Below are 21,789 nucleotides of genomic sequence, written 5' to 3' on the forward strand. Positions count from 1 at the left end.
ACCTCGTAGCAACTAAAAAGGAAGGGACTGTGGTCCCAGTGGACAGGTGAGGAAACCAAAGCACAGACCCAGTGGTCTTCCCAAGGCCCTATAGCTACTGCACAGTGACTGAACTTGGGATTGGCACCCACATGAGTACAGCAGAGCTCCCCACCCTGCTTCCAAGGGCCTGATGAACTTAGTCTCCCCCTTCTCCACCTGGGGCAAGGGGTCTGAGGCAAGGTTACCCCCAGAACCCCACATAATAATAATGCAAATAATGGCTGACAGCTGTTGATATCTTTTTCTGTGCCAGATCTTACTCTGTTCTAAGTTCTGTCTATACATTTCCTCATTTAATCTTCACAACAACTGTGAGTTCAGGACTATTCTTCCCATTTTACAGTTGGGAAAACTGAGGCATAGAGGTGTTAAGTGATTTGTCTAAGACTACACAGCCAGAAGTGACAAGGCTAGGATTTGACCCCATGTGGTCTGCTCCTGCCCCTCCTGGCGACTGCACTATAAATGGAAGCACTGCTTTCCTGCCTGGGCAATCTGTCCTCTTCACCTAAGGCCCAGGTGAGTGGGGGGTCACCTCATCCTGCAGTGCTCAGAGCCACAAGGGCAGTGGTGCCCCAGAGACCTCACCTGGAGCATTGGCCGAGAGAGGTCTTCCTCCCCGCCCCCAGCCCCCACCCCTGTCATGGTTGTCTGCCTCCACCCAGGCTAAAGCCTCAGCATCGCCTGCCTGGACCTTTTCCCAGTCTCCTCCCTGGCTTCCTGGCCTCCCCCTCCTCTCCCCATGCTGCCATGGGAGGGAGCTTGCTAAAACTCAAATCTGATTACAGCTCCTTATCCTGGCATTCAAGGCCCTTCATAATCTCTGACTTTTTCTCTCTGATGATTTACTTGACCCCCACCCTTACCACTGCATCCCCCACCTACTTTCCTTCCCAGGTCATAGAACCTCACAGTCACACTTGCCTCAGTTGGTGTCAGCGCAAGGCTCTTTTTAAGAAAAATCCGAAGATAGAGCTTCAGGCATAGCCAGATCCAGGTGCTCAGTTAATATCATTAGGACTCTAGGTTTCTGCTTCTCTTTAGGCAAGTTTCATTTCCAGGCAGACTCTTCTCCAGAGAGCCCCTAGTACTTTCAAGCTTAAAGTTAACTAGCTCAGTTCTTCCTAAGGAAGGACAATTTCCAGTAGTTTCAGCAAACGTCCCAGGGCCTGTTCTTGTCAGCCCAGCTTGGCTCACATGCCCTCTCCTGACAATCACTGGATCTCTGATTGGCCAGGCCTGGTCATGTGGCCTCCCCCTGAGCAGGGGGACAAGGCAGCCAACAGGTGGCCAGTCCATACACCCTCCACATTTTTCAGAGAAAGCTGAGGCCCTGAGAAGTCAGGTCACTCTCAGTGCTCCTCAGTGAGCACCAGGCTTGGGAAACACTGCCCAGTGCCTTTTCTCTGCCCTGAAGACTCCGCTGCCTGCATGAGTCCTTTCTCAGTCCTGTACCCTGAACATATTCAGTCTTGCTCCTGGGAGTCTTGTTTACGTACCACTATCCCTGAGCCCTTGCAGGAAAGGCTGTGACCAGGACTGGGACACACAGTAGTCATGAACACAGATTTTGGCAATAGCTCTCCCCCTTGCCCACCCCCAGCCCTGTTCCCAGTGTTCACTCTTTTCTGAGTCCAGGCCACAAAGTGATCTCTGTTCCCAGTGCCTGCTAGGCCTGAGTGAACACTTGCCACCTAGCCAGAACCGGGAAGGCTTGGGCAGTGTGTGTGTGTGTGTGTAGGGAGTCTTTCTGCTGTGGCTTGGGCTTCCCACTCCTCTGAGGGGACTCTCACCAGACCACCTGGATCCTTGCGCAGGCCCAACCTCCTGTGCCACAGCAGGGGTTGTAGCCCTGGGGAAACCCCAGGCTCCAGACCAGGGAGGCCATGGCGACCATGGACTAGAGTCAGGGAGGCCTGGGTTTGCATCTTGGTTCTGCCTCTTTTTGATTCTGTGACCTTGAATAACTCATTCTACCTCTTTGATTCCCATTCTCCTAATCTGTAAGTGAAATTGAATTCAAAATTATTTACTGAGCACTTACTGTGTGCCAGGCTCTCTGTGCTGGATGTAGCAATGAACAGGCAAACAACAATCCAACCCCCTGGAACTGACATCCTAGTGGGGCAGAGGCAGATAGTTAATAAGATCACTAAGTTAAAAGAAAAAAAAGTGACATCTGTTAGATGGCATTGAATGCTAGGAAGAAAAATAAAGCAGAGGAAGAAGGTAATGGGAGGTATTGGAGGTGTGGGGGTGCAGGGGTAAGTTCAAACAGGCTGATTGAGAAAGGCCTCCCTGAGAAGGTGACATTTCCATAAGTTCCTGAAGGAGGCAAGGGAGGCAGTTTTGTGGATGTCTGAGAAAACATTCTGGGCAGAGTGAATAGCCAGTGCAAAGGCCCTGGGGTGGCCCTGTGTCTGGTATTTAGAATAGTGAGGAGATTAGTACACTGTAGTGGAACTGGCAAAGGGGAAACTATTAGGAGGTAAGGTCAGAGAGGCAGAGGGACTGTGATGAGAATTTTGCTTTTACTCTCAGTGGGGTGAATTGAGTCTTTTTACTGCTCCAGGCAACCAAATAAAATGGTTCCATGGTGACTCAGTTTTGAGGTCATGCTCCTTGATATTTCTGGTTTCAGAGTGAGGCAGGAGAGCACAGACTTAGAGGCAGAAGGCCAAGGCCCGACTTGAGCCTGCACTCCATGCCACATGATGTTGGGCCACCATGGCCCCACGGGGGTGGGGAGGAATATCAGCACGAGTGTGGCTCCAGGTCCAGTGCCAGGGGCTTCACACACTTCATGGAAGGGGGATTGCAGAGCTAGCAAGCTCTTGTCATGCTCATGGCTCCTGGTAGCCCTGACATGCCTAGACTGTAGGTGCCTGAGCTCTGATGGGGGTGTGGGGAGGGGGTCCTGAAGGCCAGCAATGCGTTCCAGGGTACCCTACATTTTGGGTCCATTACCCTATTGTGAGAGGGAGAGAGCAGAACCAAGGGTTAAAGATGTGGTCTGTTGGGGAACCAAAAAGGCCCAAATTTCTGTCCTTCCTCTACAGCTCACCAGCTGAGTGACCTCTCTGGGCCTTAGTCTCCTTATCTGTAAAATGGGGACCGTCAGATAATTCTCAGTGGAGTTGAACTCCTTCAGGCATGTAAAGTGCTTAGAGCAGGCCTGGCATAGGGAAGAGCCCCACACCCTGTGCTCCCTTTCTGTGTTCTTTTTCCTTTGCAATCCTTCGCACCAAGTGAATCAGAACTCTATGTTTTAAATCTATTGATATTTTTTCTTCTCGTTTCCCTTAAAAGCATGCATTGAACAGAATGAGGGGTCACCCTATTATAGCATTGATCTTTCCATGTTTCCCTCCCTTATGGGAGGCTGGCTTCTAGGGAGGCTTGTCGGCCAGTAAGGCTGTCATTTTGAGCAGAATTAGCATCGGTGCATCTCCATCCAGCTGTTAGCCTTGATAGTCAGAGGGACATTATTGGTGAGGAGTTCCCAAAGGAGCTGGGGCTGGGCCACAGGCATTATCCCTGAGTCTGCTCAGGTCTGTCATGTGCGAGGAGGAGGCAGGACAGGGCCCTCTGGCTCTGCCACTTAGGAACTTAGGAGCTGTGTGACCCTGAGTATGTAAACCTCTCTGTGCCTCAGTTTCCTCATCTGTAACATCGGGGTGATAATGGTACCTACCACATAAGATTATTATGATCATAAAGTGGTCATAATTTTTTTAAGTTCTTAGAACATGGCCTAGGTTCAAATCTTGGCCATGCTCCTTATGATGGAGAGTTACTTAACCTCTCTGTGCCTCAATTTCCCCATCTTTCAAATGGGAATACCAATCACACCACCTCAGAAAGTGGTGAGGATTAAATGGGACAATGCTTATGAAGCCCATAGCACAGTGCAGGCATTTAATCAATAGGAGTTGTTACCATTGTTAATCTAGGAAAGCCTTCTAACAAGGGGAGTCAAGGGGGCAAGGGGAGAACTGTCATGTTTCATGGTCCCTAGGTACCACATAATCTCATTGATTCCTCCCAACCAACTCCCACTGTGCAGAAGAGAGAAATTACTTGACCCAGAGCCCTTAGTCGGCAGCAGATTTCAAATCAGAATCTGAAGTTGGCCTAAGTCCAAAGCCTATCTCCCCGTGCCCCCCCCCCCCCCGAACCAGCAATGCCTTCAAAGTTGGGGCCAACCAAGCCAGCAGTGACCCAAGTGTGAGGGCCAGTAGCAGGCTCCCTCGGAGAGGCAGCAGCGGCCACTGTGTACAATTGTGATGGCTGGACCCACCGGCGAGTGGGGGGCCCCCTGCTCCCCATCCGCACATGGGGGCAAGGCTGGCCTGTAGGAGGCTCACTGTGATGCTGTCCTTGACTGTTCGTCCCAAGTTGAGCCTCTGGGAATTCAGTTTATCAGGGGCCCCCTCTCAGATGCTGAATGCTCCTCCTGGAGGCCCACAGAGTCAGGCGTCCGTCAAGGCTGGTCTGCAGCCCCGCCCAGCAGCCGGCCCCCCCGCCCCTCTCCTGCTTAGGCGGGTCCTGGCAAAAGCAGCCTGGCCAGGGGCTGACTTCCTTTTTTCTTTGTCAAAGCTTAATAGCTCCCTGGGACTCCAGAAAGATGGAGATAATTAGGCAAATTAGCAACGCTTTCGAGAGAAATGAAATAGAAAAGAAACCCACCCACCCTCCCTGGGCACAGCGTGGGGCTGGGGACCAGGTGTACTCGGCTGTGCCGGGTACAGCGCCCCTCCCTCCGGCCCCCCCACTCGCCCAGCCCACATTTGCCCGGATGGCTGGCATCGCTGCGGAAATGAATTTCCCTCTGAAGCGAGTTCTTACAGGATGGATGGACTGAAGTCAAAAGCTCATAATTGCCCACTGCTGGAAGGAGGAGACAAGAAAAAAGAAACACGAGGATAAAAATATCTCTGTTTTTTATGCACGTTTCCAGCTGAAAATTGGTAGGAAAGATGTTTATGAAAAGCCTTCATCTCTAAGCATGTAATTACCAGGTCCCAGAACAGAAAAAGAGAGCGGGAAAGAGTTAGCATGTTCTCCAAAGGAGGGGGACTGGGGCCTGAACCCCCATGGGATTTCTATAAATAAAATAATTTCTTCGAATTCTCAAGCCTGGGCTGGCTAGAGCCAGCGAAGGGGAGGTGGGGATACCGCCCCCATCCCCCATTTAACAGGTGGAGAAATAGAGAATTAAGTCACACAGCCAATGGGTAATTCTGGCACTGATTTTGATTCTCCGTTTACATGCTGTCTCAGTGCCCCCCCCCCCCCCCGGATGCTCTTGACAGTGGGACACTATGTCCCCTCTGAACAGGAATCAGCAAACATTGTAGCATTCCTTATGGGTGCTTTTCTGAATAGGGCAGTGAGTCTTAGATTTCCAGAAGTCTTATCCAGCAATTCACCTCTCCAGAGTGGCCTCTGCCTCCATGAGAGGTGATCAAGGCCATACCCTAAAATGCACGCGCCTTCCCTAGAGAAGAGTCCAGTTCTTGCTTATTGCTCACTGACTGTGTGCACACAGTTGTATGAATTCTGGTTTGCAGCACACTGTCAGGCCACCTGGCTGCTGGGAAAAGAGATAGCCCACAGCCTGAGCCCAAAGCCAGCAAAAATTGTAGAAGGAGGGAGTTGGGGCCACTCAGTGTTGAGACAAGCAGACCCACACACCTCAGCTGTCCCAAAGGAGTCACTGAAGCTCAGTTCAGCAGCGAGTAGTTGACTAGAGCAAGATCTGAATATTGGGATGAAGAAAGGGGAGAGGACACGCTTGGAGGATTCCACAGACACACCTCAGGAGGGTCCCGGCCTTCAGCAGCCAGCATCCTGCATCCTTTGCTTCAGAATCCTGCATTGTTACTCAGTCTAAGTCTCTGAGTCTTTTGTTTTTAATGTCAGGACTCAAAACTTCACCTTCCACCCACCGTTGTTCCACTCCATTCTTTGGGATCCTACTGCTCTGCATTTGGCGAACTTGATCCTCAGCTTCCCCCTCCCTTCCTCAAGAGAGCATCTCCCCCTCCACCATCCCCAGATTCGCAAACCTGCAGCCAGAAAACTTACCTTTGGTCTTCCCAGGACAGTCCAGGACAGAGGGATTGTCCAGTGGCAGAATTTCATTTGCACAGGATAAGACAGATTTTAATTCCAGAATTGCCCTCACGAAGTAGCAGGGAAGTTCGCTGTCACACAGTTGCTATCACCCAGTCTTATTAATTTTATTAGCTCAGAAACATCTTGTTGAATCTAAATGAAGTGCGAGTTAGAGAACCGTAATGGGAGGCATTATACTTAATGGGGTATTGCCTAAATCGTTGCTGGCTGATGTGAACAGGAGGCCTGGGGCAAGAGGGGTGAGCAGAGCTGCTGGGGGCCCAACTCCGGGGGCCCTGGAAAGGATTCCGTGTTTAACTATTGTTTGACTTGTTTGCCACCTTCTGGCAAGCAGAGGGAGCCTAGCCCTGGGCTGGCGTAGTGGAGTGAAGGGGAACTGGGATTGTTGCTCAGTAGTTAGAGCTGCCGGTGGCAGAGATACTTAGGCTCTGTTAGACCCAGGTTGAGCTACAACCCTCAGCCAGCCTGAGCCCCAACCCTCACTCTAGAGCAGTGATTCTCGATGGGGGCCAATATTGCTCTCCTAGTGGACATTGGCAATCTTTGGAGTAATTTTGGCTTGTCACTGCTGAGGTGGGGTGCTACTGGCATCTAGTGTTTAGAGGACAAGGATTATGCTAAACAGCCCACAATGCAAAAGAAAGTCGTCTTCGTGCCCGCCCCCCCCCCCCCCCCCCCGGAATGTCAGCAAAAAATGTCAATAGTGTGGAAGCTGAGAAACCTGCTGGAGACTGAACCCTGTGCCTGGTCCTCACTGATCCCCAACCCTGGCCCAGGCTGAGTCCTGATCTTCACCTGGACTGACTCCACTCCTGACTGAATCCTCCTCTGATCTTTCCCTTCACGAAAGAACATGGCTGGGATGGGATAAGTGGCTTCTGCCCCCTGCCAGGGCCAACTCCCCTCCAGCCCTTCCTTCTCAGGCCTCCTCTGAGAAGTGAGGAGGGGAGATGGGTCCTGTGAGTTAGGTCTTGCTGTGGCCAGGAGGCTGGGGATGGGGAGGAGAAGAATGATCTTCCCACAGCCAGTGATTGGCTGAGCCAGGATATGCACTCAGGCCAGGCTGAGCCCTGGGCCCCGGGATCTTAACACTGGGCCAAGCTGGTGCTGCAGGGGTGGGGGTGGCAGGAGGGTTATTCTTCAAAGGCAGGCCAGTGGGCTGGGGGCATGTGCAGGCTCAGGTGAGGCCTGAGGAAGCAGCAGAAGCCAATGATGTATCTTACCTGGGAGGGGTGGCCCCCTGAGGCAGCATGGGGGACTGCCAGCTTGATGGTTGGTCAGCTGTCCTTGCCCATCTCAGTCCAGTGCTGAGAAGGGACTTGGAGAAGAAACATGAAAAAATAAGCTGGTCAAGGAAGCCAGGAGCCCGGGGTGGGGTGAGCAAAAGGGCCTGGGTCTGGCCCTGGCTCTTTGCAAAGGCTGTCTTGGCCAAAGACTTTGCTGCTCTGAGCCTCATTTTCATCATCTGTCAAGTGGGCGTGATGGGAACACCTACCTCCTCCCAGGGTCACTGAGAAGTGAAGAAGGAGATGGTGTAGGTGGTGTGCACAGGGCATGGCTGGTACACAACATATGAGTCCCTTTCCCCTCTCCTGTCAGGACACAGAGGAGAATCCAGAACGTATACAGTGCATGAGACAACTGCTGCAGGGAGGCAGGGCTCTGGCATTATCACAGAGCAAGTAGCCCGAAAACTAGCTTTAGATTCCTTTGAGATGCACAGATGAACTCACAGGAAATGAAGAGGGTGAGCTGGAAAGGAGATAAGGATGGTCTGTAACCGCTTCTATCAACCTTGTATTGGAGGTGCGGCCAGTGCAATAAGGCGAGTAAAAGAAAGAAAAAATATAAAATTTAGAAAGTAAAAAATAAAGCTATCATTATTCACAGATGACAGGAAATCCAAAAGACTCTACGGATAAGCTATTACAATTAATACATAGATTTTAAAGGTCAGAATATAAAATCAACTGTTATTATTGTATATTAGCAACAAATAATTAGAAAACAAAATTTGAAAAACAATTTCACTTATGATAGCATTAAAACACTGCAGATATGCAGGAATACATTTAATGATACAAGACCTTTACCTGTTAAAGTACACAGTATTCTTGGGAGAAATTCAATAAGACAAAAATAAATGGAGGGTATAATATACTATGTTTATCTATTGGAAGACTCAGTATGTAAAGATGTTCATTCTCCACAAATCAATGTACAAATTCAATGCATTTCCAATCAAAAAATGAAAAGTAAGCTGAAAACCAACAGGATGAGTGTAAGCTGATGCTGATGCTTCCTTGTTGGGGTGGCAACATGAATGGGGGTGTTTGCTGGTCTGGTAACCAGGGGTCTGGGTTTTAATAGTTTAGGGGAACAGAAAAGGGTGCTCTGTACCTTCCCTAGTTGGAACTGACACACCAACATAAAGCTAGGACTTTAAAAAAGATACACCTTTAGTGAAAGGGGAGACTTGGAAAATAGCTACCCATCTACCAGGGAGATAAAACAAAAGTTTCTCTGTCTCGGCTAGACCCCAGGTGGACTCCTTTGAGAAGTTGTGATTTGAGGTTTGCCCCTTGTTTCTGTTGAAAGTTATAATGAACACTTCTCCCATGGTTCTAGAATCTTGGAGACAACAACTTAACGTAAACATTGATGTCCGGGTAATATTGCCTTGGCAAGCACCCAGGGGAAGGAATTATAGATTCTCTCTGGAACTTGAAGGGACCTGCCCTTAACCAGGCTGAAATAAAATTCCCACAGATAAAGCTCCAGTAAAGATGAGTTCATAATCCAACAATTACCAGACACATGAGGAAACAATCCACCATGAGGGAGTTTCATCAGACAGCAGAAATACCTCTCAAGGGTTTGAGATAATAGAAAAATAGAATACTAGATGAATGTTGGAAAAGATATAAAATTATTAGAAGCACATAAGCAACAATAGAAAAGGAAAGAACAAATTATGAAAGGAAAACAAGGAGATAAGCAAAAGAACCAAACAGAACATTCAAAAACCAAAAATGTACTTATTAAAATAAAAAATTCACTGGAATTAGGAAAATTTGAATATGGAGTGGGTATTAAATTAATAATTAAGGAACTATTTTAATTTGGTAAAGTGTGATATGGTATTTTTGCTATATAGGAAATATGTTCCTTTTTCAAAAATATGTTTTTATTGATTTCAGAGAGAGGAAAGGAGAGAGAGAGAGAGACAGAAACATCAATGATGAGAGAGAGTCATTGATCCTCTGCCTCCTGCATGCCCGCTACTGGGGATCGAGCCCGCAACCCAGGTTTGTGCCCTGACTGGGAATTGAACCCTGACCTGGTTCATAGGTCAACACTAAACCACTGAGCCATGCCAGCCGGGCTGTGTTCCTATTTTTTAATGCATACTGGAATATTTAAAAGTATAATTTCATTAGGTTTAGGTTTTGTTTTAAAATATTTCAGCATAGATAAAAATAAATGGAATAAACATGACAAAGTGTTAGTAATTATTAAAGCTAGGCCTTGGGTAAATACGATTTATTTTACTAGTGGTTCTCAAACTTTAGTGTGACACTGAGACACCTAGTGGACTTTTCAAAACATAAATTATTACATCCGACAAAGGACTCGTATCCAGAATACATAAAAATTCAATAACAAGAAAATAACCCAATTTAAACATGGCAAAAGCTTTACACAAACACTTCACCAAAGAAGATATATGGGATGGCAAATAGGGAAAGTATTCATCATTAGTCATTAGGCAAATGTGAATTAAAACCACAGTAAGATATTTCTACACATCTATTAGAATGACTAAAATAAAATAAAAAAATCCTCACTGACATTGCCAAGTGCTGGTGAGAAGCAACTGGAAACCTCTCACGTTGTCGGTGGGCGTGCAAAATAGTGCAGCCACTTTGAAAAACAGTTTGGCAGTTTCTTACAAATTTAACCTCATTCTTACCATATGACCCAGAATCCCATTCATGGGTATTTACCCAAGTGGAATGGAAACTTATGTTAAAAAACACACAACCCGTATGCAAACATTTCTTATGGCTTTGTTTAAAATTACCCCAAACTGGAAACCACAGAAATGTCTTTCAACAGATGAATGGTTAAACAAATCACTCAGCAATGAAAAGAAACAAACTACTGACACACTCAACATCATGGATGGGTCTCAAAAGATTGTACTAAATGAAAGAAACTAGACTCAAAAGCCTACGTATCATATGATTGCATTTATATGACATTCTAGGGAAGACAAAATTATATAGACGGAACACATCAGGGCTTGTGGGACTGAGGGTGGGGGATGGACTAGCTACAAAGGGGGAGCAAGGGAGAATTGGGGGGGCAATGGAAATGTTCTAAAACTTGATTGTAGGACTCATTTCCCAAAACCCATAGAAATACACACCAGAAAGAATTAACTTTAATATATATAAATTTTTAAAAGTGAAAAAAAATGTTAGGTTAATGTACTAACACACACACATACACACACACACACAAATTGCTAGACTTTACCCCCAAAGTTTTCGATTTACTAGGTCCCAGGTGGGGCCCAAGAATTTACATTTCTGACAAGTTCCCAGGTGATGCTAGTGCCGCCTGCCTGGGGACCACACTGAGAACCTCTGCCTTATACAATTCTAATACTTTACTAGTGTTTGAAATGTATGAAAAATTTCATAATAAGTTTAAAAAACCTAAGTGATAGTTTCCATTGCGAATTAGACATCCCGAAAAGAGACAGGAAATATGACAGGTGGGTGATGGGTCATGGGGGATAAGGTGGAATGTTCCAAAGTACATCTATTAAGCATTTCAAAAGACAGTGGTGAAGGAAACAATACTTGAAGAAAGAATGGGAGAGCGTTTTCTAGAATTAAAGTTAGCGGAGACAGACTTACTTTGGGCTGCCTAGAATGTCAGAATATGACTCTCACAGTGTAAAGTGCAATCCGCATGAAGAAACATTAATCAGGTCCACTCCAGACTGAGTTCACTCATGATCAGCACTGTCTCACATGTGCTGTGACAACCACCTGCATGTGAGAGAGCTCCCTGTCCCAGCAGGTGTGCAAGCACAGCCTCAGGCTGTGGAGTCAGCAGACCCTGGTTCTAATCCACTTTGCATAACTCCCCAGCATTGTCCCTCTCTGGGCCTCTCTGGGCTTCCTTATGGGTACAGTGGAATATTACCCATAATAATATCACCCATGGGGCTGTGCAGATGGTTAAACGCCGAACAGCTGTGAAGTTTCCAGTTTATGGTGAGTGTTCCAAAGAAAATTATTCAGTCCCAAGAGCAGAAATGGAGACTCCCTTGGGAGGAGAAGCCACAAGGATCCCCCAGCAAAGATACAGTGGAGCTGGTGGCAGGAAGAAACCCCTCTTACAGGCCACATCCATGAAGTGGAGATTCCCAAAGCAGAAAGGTTTGCCTGAATGAAAATGGAAATGGAACTCAGGGCTTTTTCTCTCTCTTGCCTGCAGACGATGGGCCTTACTCCAAAGGAGGCAAGGACTCAGGAGGAGCCGATGTGGCCCTGGCTTGCCGCAGACAGAGCATTCCAGGTAATGGAGACCCTCTGCTTCCTCTTTCTTTGTTCTGAAGGCACAGAGAGCTCTGGGTGGGGGTCAGACAGCATTGGTTCTGCTGCTAACTTGCTCCGTGACCTTAGACCAACCATGTAACCTCTCTGATCCTCTGTAAAAAGGAAATATCTCACCCAGCATAGTGCATCCGAGTGCCCTGCTTACCAAGTGTTAGCCTCACTTGTCTTGGAGCTGGGAGCCCCAAATTACCCCATGCTGCCCCCTCACTCCCCATATGTCAGCAGAGGAGTTCCGAGGGGTCACCGTGGTGGAGCTGATCAAGAAAGAAGGCAGCACGCTGGGCCTGACCATCTCAGGTGGCACCGACAAGGATGGGAAGCCCAGGGTCTCCAACCTGAGACCTGGGGGGCTCGCGGCCAGGTGAGAAGTGGGACTTGGTGGGGGGCAGCAGGAAGGGGCTAGGGACCAGTGGAAAACATACTAGGGCTTTGGGTAAAGCAATCAGGTAGTTGTTTCCAGAAGCACCCAAGACCTTGGTGCCTGCAGGAGGAAGCCCTCCAGTGGGGGCTATAATTCTAGGCCTCAGCTTCTTTCTCCCTTTACATCAGGGGCTGATGTGGCCACAGTGCTCCATCTTGCCAGGCCCTCCAGGCCTTTGCCTATTCAGTTCCCTCTGTCTGGATGTCCCATTCCCCACGACATCCTCCTGGTAAACTCCTATTTGTCCCCCCACGTTGCCGCTGGGAAGCCCCCTAACCCCAGGCTGGGACAGCCGCTCTGCTCCCATGCCCTGTGTGCCACTTCTGCACACACTGCCATGCATGTTCCCATTGTTTTACCTCTGTGGCTCCCTTGGACCATGAGTTCCATGAAGCCTGAGAGTCAGCCTCTCCACTGCTGCCTCTCGGGGCCTGCACGGAGCAGGCACTGGGAAGTGTCCAGTTGAACAGAACAGATCAGTGGTGAAAAGCCAGTAAGAGTGTTAAGTAGCTGGCTCATCTGGGGCTGCTTAGAGCCCTGAGGGTGACACCCAGTAGGAGGGAAAGCAGGCAGACCAGCACCAGGGGAAATGCCAGGCCTGGGTGTCAGACAGGTCTAGGTTAGAATCCATGCTCTCCTGTTCACCCACTGGGTGACCCTACATGTTGCCTGACCTCTCTGAGCCTAAATTCCCCATCTGCAAAATGAGGATCCGGAGGACAGAAGGACTCAATGGGAGGGTGGGTGTGAGTGCTGACACCTGTCACCACGCATGTGCTCCCGCCTCCTTGCTCCCAGGAGTGACCTGCTGAACGTGGGCGACTACATTCGGTCAGTGAATGGGATCCACCTGACCAGGCTCCGCCATGATGAGATCATCACCCTGCTCAAGAACGTGGGCGAGCGCGTGGTGCTGGAGGTGGAGTATGAGCTGCCCCCGCCTGGTGGGTCCCTTGGACAGGGAACTTGCTCCACTGCCTCGGTTGGGGGTGGACACAGCTGCCTCCCTGCCAGGGCTCGGGTGGTGGGGATCGTGCCAGATGGGGTAGGTGGGACCTGGAGACTGGCCACAAACATCCATACCTCACCTAGGGGCTTTGCCTACGACCGCAGCACGCTGTCACCAGGAGGCGCAGGGCCCTGTTTATAACTCACCTTCATTTTGCGTATTTAGTTTACAGATTTTTTTTTTTCCTTTAAGGGGGCAAGTTTGTGGAACAGTGGCTGAATAAATTGTCCCCTGCCCTACCGCTCTCCCCACCCTACCATCCTGCACTGAGTACAGTGGCCTAGCTTTGAAATTTCAGAGTTGGTCTGAAGTCTTGAAATTGGGTAACTGTCTGGAGTTCAACACTGGCCTGAACCCACCAGCCATGGATTCAAGCCTGAGTTCTGTCATCGTCTCTGTGTGAGCGTGGGCAGGCCCTTTCCTCTCCCCAAGTGATGGACTAAGTGGGTATTAGGAAAAGGTTCCCTCTAGGCCTCACTTGTCCTGCCCATTAAATGGGGAGGAATTTACCCTCCCTGTAATCTCTGTGGCTAGTCACCCAACTCTCCTGGAGTGAGCTTTGGGGGCATCTGCCAGCTCAGTGATGTGACTGAGAAACTCAAAGGGGTCCTCCATTTTTCTCTAGCCCCTGAGAACAACCCAGGGATCATTTCAAAGACAGTGGATGTCTCCCTCTACAAGGAGGGCAATAGCTTTGGCTTTGTCCTCAGAGGTCAGTGTAAGAGTTGCCCTTGGGCCAGGGGGTGGGAAAGTGGCTAATTCTAATTCTGTGTATGTTCTGTTTTGCTTTAATGCATCTATGTATAAATCTGATATATCATATATGTCTTGCTTCTGGCTTTAAAGAACCCAGGACCATTAAGTCAAGTGTTAAATGGAAAATTTTGCCAAGCAGTGAAGCGTGTGTGGTTGAGGGGTTTGTGAGGGAAAAGCTGTACCAGAAAATGATGGTGAAAGCTGCCGTTGAGATTGAGAACAAAGTTGGGAGCTGTCTAACAATCAGAGCAAAACAGGAAATAGGATGAGATCAGAGGGAGGGAAGCAAGCCATTTAGCAGGGAGAGGACTTCGGTCATGTTCCCTACTTTTTGCCTCAGCTCTGGCTGGTGGGAGGTGGGATTTACAGTTGGTATCTCATAAGAGGGTCTGTGAATAGCAAAGACAAGGTCCTCAAACAGATTTAATGAAAGGGTCCCACTTAAGGGCTGGGTCAGGGCCTCCGGGCATCAGGGAAGACCTGAATAGATGATTTTCTGCCTTTTGCTGAACTCTGTCCAGGAGGTGCCCATGAAGACAGCCACAAGTGTCGCCCACTTGTCCTGACCTATGTGCGGCCTGGGGGCCCTGCTGACAGGTGAGCCTGACCCAGGGGAAAGCTTACAGCCTCGCACTGCGCTGACCAACCCCAGCTCCTTGTGAAGGAGGCAGAGTAGGGACCTTTGTGCCCGTTTTCCAGATGAGCACTTCGAGGTCCAGAGAGGGGACACCCTTTGCCCATAGTCACTCAGGGGGTTGTTGGTGGAGCCAGGACTAAACCCCAAAAGAGAGAGACCCCAAGCTCTTTCTTTCCCAACATTCTGTTGTCTTAGGGGGCCATGGGAGAGCGAGCCTTGGTATCACATTGCTATTCCCTTCCCTGGCCTTAGTTTTCCCCTCTGTGGAAAGGGTCCAATATTGTAGCCCCTAAGAGTTACTGTAAGAGATTTGGGGGCACGGTGATCGGCATCGCTGTGGCCCACTGTAATTCAGCTACCCCCCCTCGTCCTGGCTGCTCTTCCCACCCCGGGCCCTGCCTAGACATGCCAGGAGGAGGGAATGTGGAGGAGGAACGCGTCCAGTTCCCAGCCCCTGGCATTCCCAGTGGGAGATTCCTGGCCATTTTAAGAGAAGCCTGAAGGGCCTTGTCAGAAATCTAAATCTGTCCTGGAACGGGGCCCTGGGACATGCTATTCATAGAACCTCCCAGAATTGCTTTGGCCACCTGTTGGGGCCAGCATTCCAGGGCGGGGATTTGACCCAAACCGAGGTGAACCCCAGCTTGGGCCCCACCCTGGGGCCCCTGATGAATTGGTTCCCAGGCCCATTTGTCACCAGGACCGAATCACTGCTGAGAAACCAGGGTGGGGACGGTGGGAGGGAATCTCTGTGACGGGCAACATGAAGCATCCAGACCACCCCCCCACTGATGCTGTGTGGCCCTGGCAGGGCTGCTGCCCTCTCTGGACCCTGATGCTCTCTCCTGTCCCTGGGGCAGGAGGGAGGTGGTAACCTCGAGGGCCATCCCCAGCTCAGACATTCCAGGGTTGAGCTAGGACTGAATTTCTTAAGCACCAAGTCAGGTGGGAGATCAGAGCTGACCCGACTCCTATCTTCACCCGCCTACTTCACGCACATTGTAGTCACTCATTCTTTCACTCACTCATGCAGCCTTCACTCACCTGTCCCGTCCCTTTCTCCTTCACCCACTCCCGGCCCCTCCTCTGTCCTCTGTGCCCACCTTGCCCAATGCCCTCTTGGCAGGGCTGTGCCCAGTGCTCGCGCAGGGCCAGGCTGGCTGACCAGGCCCTTCCCTGCAGGGAGGGCTCTTTGAAGGTGGGTGACAGGCTGCTCAGCGTTGATGGGATCCCGCTGCATGGGGCCAGCCACGCTGCTGCTCTGGCCACTCTACAGCAGTGCAGCCACGAGGCCCTCTTCCAGGTGGAGTACGACGTGGCCATTCCAGGTGAGCGGGGCACCTGAGGGCTAGCACTGGGCAAGAAGAGGCCCAAGGGTGGGGGGAGGAGACAGTGGGCACAGATCCTCACCACTGCAAAGGCTGTGTGACCTTTGGGCAGTCACTTAGCCTCTCTGAGCTTATCTGGGCAGTAAATTGTATGTCCCAGGCACTGTTTGACGCACTAGGGGTTCTGCTGAGGACAGTACAGATGAGGTCTCTGTCCTCACAGATGAGGTCTCTGTTCTCACGGAGCTGATGTTCTGGTGGGAAGAGATGGGCAGTAAGCAGAATAAATGAAATATAGAGGGGGTCAGATGGCAGTAAGTGCTGTAAAAAAATTAGGGAGAGAGATGAGAAAGGCTGGGGTGCCCTCTAATTTGCATCCATCAAGTGTGAGAAAGGCCATGGTGGCTGGACCAGGCTGGTGGCTGAGGAGGGAGGAGCACAGTAGGGGTTGGACACAGGAAATGTGATGGAGATCGAGCTGGCCCGTTTTGCTGATGTGTGGATGTGATGGTGGGGTCCAGAGCAGAAAGAGCTAGGTTTTGTTTCTGAGCCACTGGGACGGTCAGTGGGGGTGCCATTTTCTGAGGTGGGGAAGGGTTGCAGTGGACACTACAGTTCAGAGCTGGCATGCAGCAGGCTCTCAATAAATGTGAGCAAAGTATATTGTCCAGCAAAGCCCTGTGGTCAGAGCCCCTCAGACCTGAATCCCTGCCCCTCCTCTGCTGCACAGTGGCTCTGTGAACTTGGACAAAGACAGCCTTTACCTCCACACATCTCAGTTTTCTAGTCTGTAAAATGGGTGCAGTGAGCCCTCCCTGGCACTGAGGATTAAATTGAGACAGCGGAATGAGTCTAAGGACGAAAGTGCTCAATATTTGCATTTCAAATTTTTTTTTCCATCCATGTGCCAGATACTGTGGCCAATGCTTCGGGGCCCTTGATAGTGGAAATAACCAAGACGCCGGGGTCAGCCCTGGGGATCTCGCTCACCACCGGCTCCCACCGGAACAAGCCAGTCATCACCATCGACCGCATCAAGCCTGCCAGCGTGGTGGACAGGTGAGGCACATGCTGGGCCACCGCCACAGTGAAGGGGTTAGGCAGGGGGAGGCCACCCAGAGTTCTGTCTGGCCAGACCAGCCTCCCTCTTCACCCTCCACCTGGCCAGGAGTGGAGCACTGCATGCTGGAGACCACATCCTGTCCATTGACGGCACCAGCACGGAACACTGCTCGCTGCTTGAGGCCACCAAGCTCCTGGCCAATGTGTCAGAGAAAGTGCAACTGGAGATCCTGCCTGCACCCCAAAATCGGCGACCCCTAAGGCCCTCTGAGGCAGGTGGGTCCCCTTGGAGGACCTCAGGGCACATCATATGTATTAACTCATTCTGATCCTCTCCATTATCCTAGGAGGGGCCACTATCTTAGACCCATTGTACAGATAATGACAATGAGGCACAGAGGGGCTAAGTGATTGTTCAAGTGACCTGGCAGCTGGCTCCAGAGTCAGCCAAGCCCCAGGGGAGGGTGGGGACGCTGCTCAGGAAGGCAGAATCAATGAGCTGAGATAGTTGGGTCCTCAGCCCTCCTTCCACGGATACATTGTGCCAGGCTGGACCCCTCAAAGCCCAGCTGCAGAAGGAAGAGCCGGGACAGGACCTGGGGCAGTCTGGGAGGAAGTGTTACATGGCAGCTAGTTTGGATGATCAGGTGGGGCAGGTGAGGAGGCAGGATCTCTGGGGCCCCCTGGGAAGCAGGTGTTTAGATGGGAGTGCAGCCTTGGGGGTGGAGGGGGTGACGGGTTCAGACTTGAGGGCTGACACCTGCACCTCTCTCTCCTCTTCCTCCGTTGGCCACAGTGAAGGTGCAGAGAAGTGAGCAACCATATCGCTGGGACCCCTGTGTGCCCTCCTGCCACAGTCCCCGCCCTGGCTACTATAGGACACCCACCTGGGCCACACCTGCCAGCCAAGACCAGAGCCGATGTAACGTGCCCACCCCACTGTGGCTTGTGCATGTTTCATAGGGGAGGAAACGTAGAGTCAGAGAAATTAGGGGGTCTTCCCAGTGTCACCTAGCACATTAGTGATGAGATGGGTCCCGGTCCTGGAAGCTGGGTTTCACCAGGTCTGTGAAAACCCTGCGGTCTTTGAGGCCCAGAGACCCAGAGGTCACACAGCAAGTGGTGGAGGGGAGTGGGGGAAGGCGTCCCTGGGTCTCCCTGTAGTTGGGTGTCTTCCTGGCACCCCCTGTGCAGTAAGGTGGAGGGCCCTGCTGAGGTTCACGGGGCTGTGCTCTCATCTCCCCAGCCTTATCCTCGACTCCATTCTCCTCGCCGATCGTGAACCACACCTTTCCCTGCACCAACCCCAGCACCCTTCCCCGTGGGTCCCAGCCCATGAGCCCCCGGACCACAATGGGGCGGAGGAGGCAGCGGAGAAGAGAGCACAAGAGTTCATGTAAGCCACGGTCTCTCCCACCCTCTCTGGGCTGCCTGTGTGCCTGAGACAGAGACTTGCCAAAGGGTGGGGTATTTGGGGCCAAACCCCAGGCCTGTATGTGGGGGTGTCATTAAATAGCATGAGTGGTACACCAGGCTGCCACTGCACAAGGACACATCTGAGGGGTGCCAGTTACTTTGTACATTTTAGTCTTGTATTTTTATTATGGAAAATTCCTAGCAGGCGGTGGCAAAGTGTCTTGAGGATAGGATGCCTTTTCAGACTTGCACAAAGGTCTCAGAGTTCAGCAACTGCATTTCATTTTTCTTTCATTCTTTCTTTTCTGATCCATTCCAGAGTGTGCTGTAACTGTGTTCTTACCTCTCTGGCGTTTAAAACATTTCCCCTAAGACAAAGACACATAGGCCTGAGATTAGCCATACAGAATGTCATAATTTTTATGTTTACTATATATATTTCTACTTACCTTTTGATTACAGACTTTTCTCTTTATTTATTAAGGTATTTAAATATTTTAAAGAGTGAGTAAATGTAAAGAAAAATAGTAGTGAGTGAAAATGCAAAAGTCGTAAGAATGCTCAGAATTTTAAAATCTTTCCTGGGAAGAATCTTTCCTTGGTTGATGTAGAAAATGTACCCAACCTCCTGCCATGTGAGTTGCAGAGGCCTCCAGGAAGGATGGAAGGTCAAACTGGACCATTTGGAATTGAACCAGGGGAGGGAAAAAAGGAATACAAATCACCTGGCACATGAAAGGAGCTAAATATGGTTATGAGCTTTCTGGCAGCCAAGGTGAAAAGGGAAACAGATTTTAAAGTCAACTGAGAAATAAAACACCAACCACCTTTGTCAACCAACAAAGCTAGGGATGTGTAGGTGAAAAGATTCAGAAGTGCTATTTATAGGCAGGAGCATGTGGAAGCTGGAGGCTTTTGGGACCCCTTACCTCTCCTCTTCCTAGAATGGGTAACTAATAAAGTTATCATTGTTATTATTGATAATAGCAATTAATTAATTAGTTAAATGACATTTTTGAACACCTGTGTATGTACCAGGCACCATTCTTATCATTAGGGATGTAACAATAAAAAATAATAAATATAAATATAATAACACAGTATACCCAACAACATAATATATTACACATATTGTAATGTGAAATATGAATTATAACAAAATAGTGTATACAGACATAATTGTATAGTATTAGTAATATAATGAAATAAAAAAATAAATGTTTTTAAATAAATTACATCCAGTATCCATATTTAAAATTTAAAAAAAATTTTACAGTTGACATTCAATATTATATTCATTTTAGGTGTACAAGATGGTGGTTAGACACTTATATAACTTACAAAATGAACCTCCTAATAAGTCTAGTACCCCTCTGATACCATAGTACAGCATCTATTCCATATGCTGTATTTACATCCCTGTGACTATTTTATAACTGCCAGTTTGTACTTCTTAATCACTTTCCAATATCCATATTAATAATACAGATGTATTTTATATATGAAATATAAAACAATATATATTAAATAATATATCAAATAGTTATATATAAAGTTATCATATGACCCAGCAATTCTATATCTAAGCATCTGCCCAAGAGAAATGAAGACATATGTCATGTCCACCCAAAAACTTAGACATGAATATTCATAGCTGAATTATTTATTTTAGCCAAAGGTGGAAACAACCCAGATGTCCATTAACAGATGAATGAATAAACAGACGTGGTATATTCATACAATGGGATATTTGGCCTTAAAAAAGAGTACAGTTTTGATATATGCTACAGTATGGATGAACTTGAAAACATTATGCTAGGTGAAAAGGGGCCAGATGCAAAAGATCACATAGTAGATGATATTAGAGGTCGCTTAGGGCTGGGAGAGATGGGAGGGTTGGGGGCTACAGCTAAAAGGAACAGGGTTTCCTTCTGAGGTGATGAAACTGCTCTAAACTTGATTGTGGTAATGGTTGTACAACTTGGTGAATATACTAAAAAGCATTGAATTGTATGCTTTAAATCGGTGAATACTATGGTAGGTGAATTGTATCTCAAAAAGCTGTTACCAAAACTAACATACATACTGCAGTTATAGTATATAATAGCATTAGAACATAGCTAACCTAACATAGCATATGACGTAACAATATCACTGACCCTCAGAACCACTGTTTTCCAACATGGCAATCCCAGAAGCTGTCTTCCTTAATCCTTGCCACAGCCCTACCAGTGGGAGTCGAGACTCCATTGCACAGATGGGAAACTGAAGGGGCCGTGACTTGGCTGGCTCCAGGGCGAGGCAGAACTCCCAGTCCCTTGCCCCTCTGACTCCAGGTCCTTGGGCCCAGGCTGGGTTGGCTCCCGCAGGAAGGCCTGGCTGGGCCGGCCCCACTGAGTGCTGTGCCCACCTGCCCCACAGTGTCGCTGGCCTCCAGCACAGTGGGGCCGGGTGGGCAGATCGTGCACACGGAGACCACGGAGGTTGTGCTTTGCGGTGACCCTCTCAGCGGCTTCGGCCTCCAGCTCCAGGGCGGCATCTTCGCCACCGAGACCCTGTCTTCCCCGCCCCTTGTGCGTTTCATCGAGCCTGACAGCCCGGCAGAGAGGTGAGCATACTGCCCCCTCCCCACTGGGCCTGCCACTCCTCTGTGGGAGCTCACGGACAACCAGGGAAACCGAGTCACGCACCAAGCCTGGCTTCACAAGTTATCTCACTTAAACATCACATCAACTCCAACACCAGCCCCATTTATAGATGAGAAAACCAAGGCACAGAGGAGCTGATTCACTTGCCCAGGGTTACACAGCTCATGAGTAACCCAGGATTTGAACCCCTGTCTGTCTGAGGTCAGAGTCCTCTGTATATACGTCTTGTAAGGCACGGCATCATTTGGACAGACAGAGAAACTGAGGTTCAGCAAAGTGACGCCCTTAGCCAGAGTCACATGGTAAATTGCCTGAGGATCTCTAGCTGGCGCAGGGCAGGCCTGAGTCACACCCTGCCTGGTGTTCCTGTTTCCCGGTGGAGTTGTGCCAGTGATGGAGCTTCTTTTCTCTGCTGGGCCGCCTGGGGTTCAGGTGTGGGCTGCTGCAGGTGGGGGACCGTGTCCTGTCCATCAACGGCATTGCCACCGAGGATGGGACAATGGAGGAAGCCAACCAGCTGCTGCGGGATGCTGCGCTGTCCCACAAGGTCGTGCTGGAGATCGAGTTTGATGTGGCAGGTGAGTGAGAGCCCCTGCTTCCTCCTGACGCTTTGGAACCCTGCACTCCCTTCTCTCTGGCCTGCTCTTGCCTGGTGCAAAGGTGCATGCAGAGCACTAACCATGGGAAGGGAGG

The 21,789-nt window shown here is 49.4% G+C and overlaps 1 protein-coding gene across 3 annotated transcripts in view; it reads left to right on the forward strand.

Moving 5' to 3' along the window:
- GRIP2 (glutamate receptor interacting protein 2) overlaps positions 1-21,789 on the forward strand; it is a gene marked incomplete at its 5' end in the record, with an annotated part of 52,377 nt that overhangs the window by 13,800 nt on the left and 16,788 nt on the right. For all 3 annotated transcript variants that reach the window (XM_081159327.1, XM_081159329.1, XM_081159328.1), the window contains 12 exons: positions 11,698-11,778; positions 12,045-12,180; positions 13,039-13,184; positions 13,875-13,961; positions 14,527-14,602; positions 15,825-15,970; positions 16,882-17,029; positions 17,139-17,308; positions 17,829-17,954; positions 18,279-18,428; positions 20,870-21,056; positions 21,529-21,674. In XM_081159327.1, the coding sequence (XP_081015453.1) occupies positions 11,698-11,778; positions 12,045-12,180; positions 13,039-13,184; positions 13,875-13,961; positions 14,527-14,602; positions 15,825-15,970; positions 16,882-17,029; positions 17,139-17,308; positions 17,829-17,954; positions 18,279-18,428; positions 20,870-21,056; positions 21,529-21,674 (1,599 nt within the window). The remainder of the gene's footprint in view (positions 1-11,697; positions 11,779-12,044; positions 12,181-13,038; positions 13,185-13,874; positions 13,962-14,526; positions 14,603-15,824; positions 15,971-16,881; positions 17,030-17,138; positions 17,309-17,828; positions 17,955-18,278; positions 18,429-20,869; positions 21,057-21,528; positions 21,675-21,789) is intronic.

The sequence above is a fragment of the Miniopterus schreibersii genome (assembly GCF_964146895.1).
Source record: "Miniopterus schreibersii genome assembly, chromosome: 15".
NCBI classification, from domain to species: domain Eukaryota; kingdom Metazoa; phylum Chordata; class Mammalia; order Chiroptera; family Miniopteridae; genus Miniopterus; species Miniopterus schreibersii.